The sequence below is a fragment of the Petaurus breviceps genome, unplaced genomic scaffold (assembly GCF_028583685.1).
Source record: "Petaurus breviceps papuanus isolate PSGF00001 unplaced genomic scaffold, PetGlider_PUasm1.0 90977, whole genome shotgun sequence".
Lineage (NCBI taxonomy): Eukaryota > Metazoa > Chordata > Mammalia > Diprotodontia > Petauridae > Petaurus > Petaurus breviceps.
In genome coordinates, this window is record NW_027187391.1 from 41,191,983 (window position 1) to 41,201,455 (window position 9,473).

Below are 9,473 nucleotides of genomic sequence, written 5' to 3' on the forward strand. Positions count from 1 at the left end.
TGCCAACACCTCATTGCTTAAAAAAGGAATGTGTCCTTTAGCCTGGATAGGATTGCAATAGCTTGCTGGTTGGTTTCACTGCCTCAAATCTCCCTCCACTCCAGTCCATCCTACACTTCCCTATCAAAGCATTCTTTTTAAAGCAAAGGTTTAACCATGTCGACCTTCTCCATAAACTCCAATGTCTCCTTATCACCTCCAGGACCTTCAGTATAAAATCCTCCTTTGGCCTTCATACAAATACAAAGCCCTTCATAGCCTAGCCTGTTTTACCTTTCCAGGCTTCTTATTCCTTACGTGCCCCACTCCCCCACATAATCTCTGTAATCTAGTGACATTGGTCTCTTTGTTGTTCCTCACACAAGACACTCCCATCTGGGGCAGCCAGGTAGCACAGCAAGTAAGAGCACTGGCTCCACTGTTGGGATGACTTGTGGATCCACCCAGAAACACCTGTCCGTGTAACCTTGAGCAAGTTACTTAACCCTGATTGCTTTAAAAAAAAAAAAAAAGACACCCCTATCTCTTAACCTTATACATGCCTTCAATTTAATCCCTCCTCAACTCTATTTTGTGGTTTCCCTGGATTCCTCCAAGTCCCAGCTAAAATCTGATCATCTACAGGAAGCCTTTCCCGATCTCCTCTAAAGCTAGTGCCTTCCCTCTGCTTTCTGTCTCTGACTTATCCTATATATATCATTGATACCTAGTTGTCTGAAGGCTGTCTCCCTCCATTAAATGGGGAGCTCCTTGAGAACAGTGACTGTCTGTTGTCTCTCTTTGTATCTCCTGTAACCTAGCACAGTGCCTGGCATGTGATTGGTACTTAATAAATGTTTATTGACTGAATGATGATATGGGTATCCTGGTGATCCCTGATATTCTCAAATTAACCAATGTATTTCACCAGGGTTTTAGTACTTCTCCCCATTGACATTTACAATGTTGTAGTTACTGCATAAAGAATTCTTTTGATACTTTGTATTCACAAGTCTTGGATACAGATTTCTTCATATGTATTCCAAAGAATCAGAAATAAAGTAATCCTATTCTCTAGCTAAAAGGAGAGGATAAAAGTTCTCAGGTTTTGATCTGGAATTAAAGCAGAGGTAGCTATGACATAGAAGAGGTAGGATGCTACCAATTCTTCAAAGAGATTATATTAGATCACTCAGAAGAAACACTAAATTTAAGAGAATAGGTCAGATCAGGACAAGGCAATTCATTTTATCTGTGCCAGAAGGTCATATATTCTTTTATTTGATCTAGTTATGAAATCCCTGGCCAAGGTTGAGTCATTAACAAAACCATCCTCTTGTTAAACAAAGCCAAGGATATGGTAGTCTAGACCCGATGATCCAGCATGCATCTACCTTTCTCCACTCCTCAGAAAAAAAGGAGATTTGAGTCTAGAGTCACAGAAACTGGATTTAAATCTGGCTTTGCCACTTATTATCTTTGTAATGTTAGGCAAGTCATTTCCCTCTCTGAGTTTCAGTTCCCTGACTAACAAAAGGAGGGGGTATACTAGATGACCTCTGAGGTCTGTTGTGACTCTAAATCTATGACTAATCTTCTAGTCCAGGTCTCTACCTCCTTTCATAGCTTAGGATATTAGCCTAAAATGATTAATGATATATTTCCCTAGTTCCTAGGATCATAGAATTTTAAAGTTGAAAGATTTAGAGATGATCTAATTTAACTGAAAAAGAACTGAAAAATTTGATCTCTCATTTTAACACATAAGAATATTGAAAGCAGGAAATTTTAAATGACTTACCCAAGAAGTCAAGAGTCAAGGTTTGAACTCAACAATATAGTTACAATAAAAACTAACATTTGTGGCCATATTCACAGTAATTCCAACTTTATAATATATGCTTTGAAGACTAGAATTGGGAGAAAGAATCACTTCCAAGAACATTAACACTGAATTCAAAGTAATTTTGACCTCCTGAGCCCAAGAATTCTTTGAACTACTGATACCAATCTTGCACAAAAACTTCTTTAGTAAGGAAATTCACACTGATGACTCAAACTGGATGCTGGTTCAATGAGGTCTAAGTTCACTCATACATACACACTCAAAAACAACCAAACAGTTATGATACTATCAGGACTACATCTAAACCATAATTTGTGTTTATCATAGCTCAACTTTCAACTCTGTTGAGCTCTGAATAAAACTTAGTGGCTGCTGCAGGAAAACAAAAATGGGACATAACAAACTTTGTGAATAAGGTTTACCATGGGGCAAATATTTTGGACATCACTTATTCTGATTTCAATATAAAGAGGTTGAAATACACACTTTGAAATAGGAACATGTGCTTAAACTAGCTTGAATGTTTGAAATCCTAGCTTTCTATGAAAGCTTAACTCTCTTTTCATCTAGCACATTTCTTAATTCTTCCAAAGTAGTTGTCTGAAGATTCATGATACATGCTACCTACCTTCTGACAGAGAGATGACAGACTCAGGGTGCTGACTGAAACATAAATATTTTTTTGACATGGCCAACTTCAGAATTTGTTTTGTCTGAATATACGTATTTTTTACAAAGGCTTTATTTTTCTAAACTTTTTTTGCCAATGGAAGAGGAGGGAAGGGGTAAAAGAGATGGAAGATTATAATTGACTGAAAAAATAAAATTAATCTTTTTTTTGGAGGGGGGAAGGCAAGGCAATTGGTGTTAAGTGACTTGCCCAAAGTCACACAGCTAGTAAGTGTCAAGTGTCTGAGGTCAGATTTTAAATCGGATATTCCTGACTCCAGGGCCAGTGCTCTATTCACTGTGCCACCTAGCTGCCCCTAAAATTTAATTTAAAAAACAAATCTTGGGGAAAAAAAACAAAGTAGTTCATTGAGTATAGGTAATCCTCCCTTTCCCACAAATTGTCCCTCAATGAAAATGCTCTGCATTTATCTATTATGCAATTTCTGCATCTGTCCAATGAAAAATTATATATGGATGTAAGTACTCTCATCCACTATACCAGAGGTAGGGATTTTATTAAGGGGATTTGTTCCATGAAGTTTGTATTCAATCAAATGGCCACACTTGAAGACCTAGAGGGCCACCCCTGAACTATACCTTATTTGTCCTCTATGAAGATTACTGCCCTCCTCAAAAGAATGATTTTTTTCCACCCACAGTCATTATTTCAATTTTAAAAATAGCTTTTCAATTGATGAGATTTTTTTTTTGTTTGCTGGTTGTTTTTTTCTCTCCTTGGGGGGTATGTTAGGTTTTTGTTAAGGATCCAAAGCCCACTGTGATTGGTTGTTTAGGAGATTCTGATGGATGGTTTCGCCTTGAACTCAGATATTTCTTATTACAAGAGGCCCTGGAGTATAACCAGGAGAGTTTTCCAAAACAGCTTTAGCCTAACATGCTTTTTTTTAATCCACCAAGATTTTCACCTATAAAGTATTAACAGAACATTGTAAGATAAACCAAAGAACCACACTTACCAAGTGAACGTAAGGCACAAAATATCCAAAAAGTGCAAGTGGGATTCCAAAAGCCCAGACTGAATAACCTGTAACCTTGAAGATGGAGAAATTAAAAATTTTTCTGGGAGGACTGAACTTTCTCCCGGAAAAGAGAAAGAATTTTTTCTCTCCTTTCTTGCCACTGTCTTTATATTTGGCACTGGGATGAATGGGTTTGTAGGTAAAGCCAGCCAGAAACAGGACAAACATGAAGATGCATAGGACTCTGAGTGTATCAAACAGGCCCAATTTATCAATCAGGACCCTTAAAAGTAAAGGGAGTAATATTGTGAAGATGCTGCTGCCAGCAGTGACGATGCCATTCACCAGTCCCAGGCGTTTCTTGAAATAATGTCCCAAAATGACCAACGATGGCTGGTATGCAAATGAGCAGCCACAGGCAAATATAATTCCATATGTGAGATACAGAGGCTCGATGGAGCTGTATGAAAATGAAAGAAAAGGAAAATAATTTTCACTATTGATTATTGTAATAACTGAGATATGCTCATTTTTAAAGTAAATGCAGATTTCCATTATAATATTTCCTCAAAATTATTGATGCTAAAATCAATGTATATTATCTACAAGTACTGTTCAGGAGAGAGAAAAGGAAGAAAAAGAAAAGGAAAGAGAAAAGAAAAGGGTTATAGGAAAGAAGGAAAGAGAGCAAATGAAGGAAAGTTCACTCTTCTTAAATACATAATTTTACACTAAAAACAGTTTAATTCAATCTGAATGGATATAAATGCCTCTTGCCATGGGTGTGAAAATTTAAGACTAACAATGATTCCATGAATTCAGGAAGACTATAGTATTTCACTTGAAATCACTAGCGTTCTTGGCAATTTGTAAATATAATAAAATGAGAAGATGAAATTAGGCTTAATAGAGCCAAGAGTGATGATTTGTTTTTCCAAATAAATTAAATTAAAACAAGCAAACAGATTTCTTTTATTAGAATAGATTTTCAGGGAAAAGATTTCAACACTGATGTTACTGCTATATATAACAAGCATCCATTGGATTAAAACAGTCTGTCAGACAGAAGGAAGCTTCACTGCACTTTTCCCTACCAATACGCATCCAGAACATTAGCAAAGAGGTCTTATTTTTTTCTGAACTAAGCTCTATGGATCAAACTTCACCCTACTTTATGTTGCTGTTGGTTGTGCAAATAATACAACTGCATTAAGGTAAAATATAATGCCCATTAATAATTCTAGTTTATTAACTCTGAAAATCTTTTAAAGAATCTTAAAGCATTCCAAATAACATTGACAGATTAGCCCAAGTAAGCACATATTTTCTAAAAATTAAAATGATGTAAGATTTCTTGAATTCTTTGAAATAGAGGTCAAGAATAAAAGAAAGTGGGGCAGCCAGGTAGCACAGCAAGTAAGAGCACTAGCCCCAGTGTCAGGATGACCTGGGGAATCGAATCCGGGCTCAGACACTTAGCATCCACCCAGAAACACCTGGCCTGTGTAACCTTGAGCAAGTTACTTAACCCCAGTTGCTTAAAAAAAAAAATAAAAGAAATCCAGTTAATATCATTTACTTACACTTAAAAGTTTACTATAAAAGTAACAAAAGCCGAGTACATGTTAGAAACTTAGAGGCTGAAGTTAATTATTCAGTTCTACTTGATAAGCATTTACTGAACACCTATTATGTATGAGGCATTGTTAGGTGCAGTTCCTGGCAAAATGGAAAGATTAATGACAGAAATGGCAAAGTGCTGGGATGGTCAAAAGGAACTCCAGAAGGATCAAATAAAATTGAGTTATGTGGCCAAACCTTCCTTCCATGTCCATTCCCAAGTACTTTCAAGACCCGCTTCAAAACACTTTCTCCCACAAGCTTCTCTTAATATAGCTTACCCTACAATGACTATTCCTTTACTCTATGGTATTTGTTCATTCAACAGATATTTAGTGAGCAAACCATTCCTCCAGGAAATAAAAAGAAATATTTTTTTTAAAAGACCTGGTCTCAAGAAGTTAAAAACCTCATTGGTGAAATAAAACTAAGACAAGTAGAAATTAATATTATGAAATACCTCATTAATTTAGCATCAGAGGGGCGGCCAGGTGGATCAGTGAGTAAGAGTATTGGCCCCAGAGTCAGGATGACCTGGAATCGAATCCAGGCTCAGATACTTAGCACCACACCCAGAAATAACGGGCTGTGTAACCTTGAGCAAGTTACTTAACCCCAATTGCTTAAAATAATAATAATAATAATTTAGCATCAGAGAATAAGTTGTCCATCTAAGTAAATTTCTCTAAATAACCAAGACTTGAGATTCTTAGGTGCTGATTTTTTCAAGTCATTTTGGTTAGAAGTTTAAAATGTATTTTAGAATGTTTTCCTAGCTTTCTTTTCTTTTTTTGCTTTTTGGAGGGCAGTTGGGGTTAAGTGACTTGCCCAAGGTCACATAGCTAGTTTGTGTGTATGTGTATTAAGTATCTGAGGTCAGATTTGAACTCAGGTCCTCCTGACTCCAGGGCCAGTGCTCTATTCACTGCACCACCTAGCCGCCCTTCCTAGCTTTCTTAAGCAGAAACATACTGAACATAATACATATTTTCAGGGTCACTAAGGGTTATCATAATGAACCTCAACTGTTCATTACAAATGTACCATTACTGTAATGGAGCTAAGCTTTCACTATACATATCTAGCAGAGAATTCCCCCCATGGCCTCTTTTATCATGAAGCTTCATGAATCAGGACTCATTTTTACACACAATTCTACATCTATAACCTTTCAGTAGAACATATGGGCTTTGTGACAAACATTTTTCTTGTTGAGGCTGGGAGCAGGGAGAGGGGAGAGAGACATATCAGGACCTGTAGCTGAATTCTGGATGGCTGCCACTGAAATCCAAAAGCTAAATGAACTATAAAAATGGACTATAAAACTAAACACAACTATATGGTATTTATTAAACAATGACAGAAATGTAGAGAAAAAAGAAATTTTTGTGGACTGGATTAGTACAGAAAGATAAACTAATATTCCCAGCAAGGGAAAGGACAATCAGTATGCACAGTAAGGCAGCTAAGTGGCTCAGTATATACAGCACCAAGCCTAAAGTCAGGAAGACCTGAATTCAAATCTAGCCTACACAATTACTAGCTGGGTGACCCTAGGCAAGTAACTTAGCCTATGTCTATTTCAGTTTACTCAACTGTAATAATGGGTATAAGAGAACCCTCCTCACAAGAATTGCTGTGAAGATCAAATGAGATAATAATTGTAAAATACTAATGTCTGGTACATGGAAGGCCCCATATAAATCTTAGCTATTATTATTTAGCACTTACCAATATAATTCATATGAAATTTTATATAGTACTAATGTATGTTGATTTGGAACAATTTTCCAACCATACCATAAGTTGTTTGACTGTACAGATAATGATGCTGAACTATTTTTCATTCTTACTCATCTAAAGCCCTTAATACACCTATACAAGCTATATGCACTCACATGCCTGGTGAATTACAATTAATCTGAGTTAAGGTCATCAAAAAATAATGCAAATTGAAATTTGAAAGTTCCTAGGAAAAAGGTCAACGAACACATCTAACAGCATACTGCAGTAATAAAAATTCAGTGCTGCACAAATACTAAGAAGTAATAAATTCAGAAGGTAATGCCAACCAGCAATTTTATTACTTCCTTGTTAAATTTAACACTTTAAAAAATAATGTAGGGGCGGAGTCAAGATGGCAGAGTAGAAGCGGGGCCTCCCCGCTGGCTCCGGCTTCCACCTTCCCCAATCCATGTACAAGGGGACTCTAAACAAACTTTGGAGCTGCAGAACCCACAAAATGACACAGAGAAGCTAACCTCCCACTGAGGACAGCCTGGCAGGCTGGCAGGAATCTGCCAGAGTAGTTCTCTGGGAGCCAAGCTCAGCCCCACGCCCAAGGCTTTAGTCCCAGGGCAGGCCTGACCAGCCCCCAGCAGAAGGGACTCCAGATCAGCAGCAGCTGTGGCCGTTTCTAGATTTATCAACACATAGATGTGAAGGACAAAGTGAGAGGTCAGTGCAGTCTGGACTTTGGGACGCAGTAAGTGGGAGTACATGGCTTTTGCCCCCAGGGCAAGAAGTTGCTGAAACACCAGAACAGCCAGCCAGTGCCACGTGACAGCTTCAGCTCCTGGCCTTCAGAGTGTAGGGGGTTCAAGCACCAGTCTGAGGGGTAATTGCTCTTGCTTTAACCTTCTTGGATCTGGATTGCAGTCCAAGTCCTGGGGTGTGTGTCCAGCTTGCCAGAGCATGTGGAGACCTCAGAGAGGCCACCCATCTAATACTTCAGGCAGCTGAGAAAACCCCAGCATTTGGGATGAAAGCTCCCCTGTCTGGTGGCAGAGTCCTACTGTGGCAAAAAGCCCAGGAGTCCAGTGACTGAGGGGCAACATGACCAGACAAAGGAAACAAAGCAGACAGAAGATTCCAACATCAGACTCCTATTTGGGGGACAAAAAGGAGCAATGTATGGAACAGGAAGAAGACAGTGAAGTCAGAACTCCTGCAACAAAAGCTTCAAAGGAAAATACGAGCTGGTTACAGGCCATAGAGGACCTTAAGAAGCAGATAAGAAAAGTGGAGGAAAAATTGGGAAGAGAAATGAGAACGATGCAAGAAAATGACAAAATGAGAATCAACAGCCTGACTGAAGAAAATAACACCTTAAAAAACAGACTAACTCAAATGGCAAAAGAGGCTCAAAAAGGCAATGAGGAGAAAAATGCCTTAAAAAGATGAATTTGCCAGATGGAAAAAGAATCTCAAAGGCTCACTGAAGAGAATCATTCCTTCAGAATTAGATTGGAGCAAATGGAAGCTAATGACTTTATGAGAAATCAAGATGCTGTTAAACAGATCCAAACAAATGAAAGAATAGAAGACAATGTGAAATATCTCATTGGGAAAACCACTGACATGGAAAATAGATCCAGGAGAGATAATTTAAAAATTATTGGACTACCTGAAAGCCATGATCAAAGTAAGGACCTAGAAATCATCCTCCAGGAAGTTCTCAAAGAAAACTGCCCTGATGTTTTAGAACCAAAGGACAAAATAGAAGTTGAAAGAATCCACAGATCACCTCCTGAAAAAGATCCCAAAAAGAAAACTCCTAGGAATATTATAGCCAGGTTCTGGAATCCCCAGATTAAGGAGAGAATATTACAAGCATCCAGGAAGAAACAATTTTAATATTGTGGAAACACAATCAGGATAACCCAGGATCTGGCAGCTTCTACACTGAGGGATCGAAGGGCTTGGAATATAATATTCTGGAGGGCAAAGGAGCTGGGATTAAAACCAAGAGTCACCTACCCAGCAAAACTGAGTATCATGTTTCAGGGGAAAATGTGGTCATTCAGTGGAATAGAGGACTTTCAAGGATTCTTGATGAAAAAACCAGAGTTGAATAGAAAATTTGACATTCAGATACAAGAAGCAAGAGAAGCATGAGAAGGTAAACAGGAAAAAGAAATCATAAGGAACTTATCAAAGTTGAACTATTAACATTCCTGCATGGAAAAACAATAATTGTAACTTATGAAACTTTTCTCAGTAGTTGAAGGTAATAGAAATATATATGAGGGTATATGGGCATATGAATACATGTGTGAATGTGTGTGTATATGTTTACAGGTATACATAGATAGAGGGCACAGAACCAATATAACAGGAAGGGATGATACTCAAAAGGTGAAATTAAGAGGTAAGAGAGGAATATGAGAGGAGATGGGGAGAGACAGAATGGTGTAAACTATCTTATATAGAAGAGGCAAGGGAAAATGGTTACAATGGAGGGGAAGAATAGGAAGGCAAAAGGGAATGGGTCAACCTTATTCCCATTGAATTTGGCTCAGGGAGGGAATGAAATACACACTAAATAGGGTATCTCACCCTCCAGGAGAGTAGGGGGGGAAGAGGATGAGAGGGGG

At 38.1% G+C, this 9,473-nt stretch overlaps 1 protein-coding gene across 1 annotated transcript in view; it reads right to left on the minus strand.

Annotated features, from left to right (window-relative positions):
* SLC16A10 (solute carrier family 16 member 10) overlaps nucleotides 1-9,473 on the minus strand; it is a 165,455-nt gene that overhangs the window by 66,584 nt on the left and 89,398 nt on the right. The window contains exon 3 of the mRNA XM_069077039.1: nucleotides 3,475-3,937. Coding sequence (XP_068933140.1) covers nucleotides 3,475-3,937 — 463 coding nt within the window. The remainder of the gene's footprint in view (nucleotides 1-3,474; nucleotides 3,938-9,473) is intronic.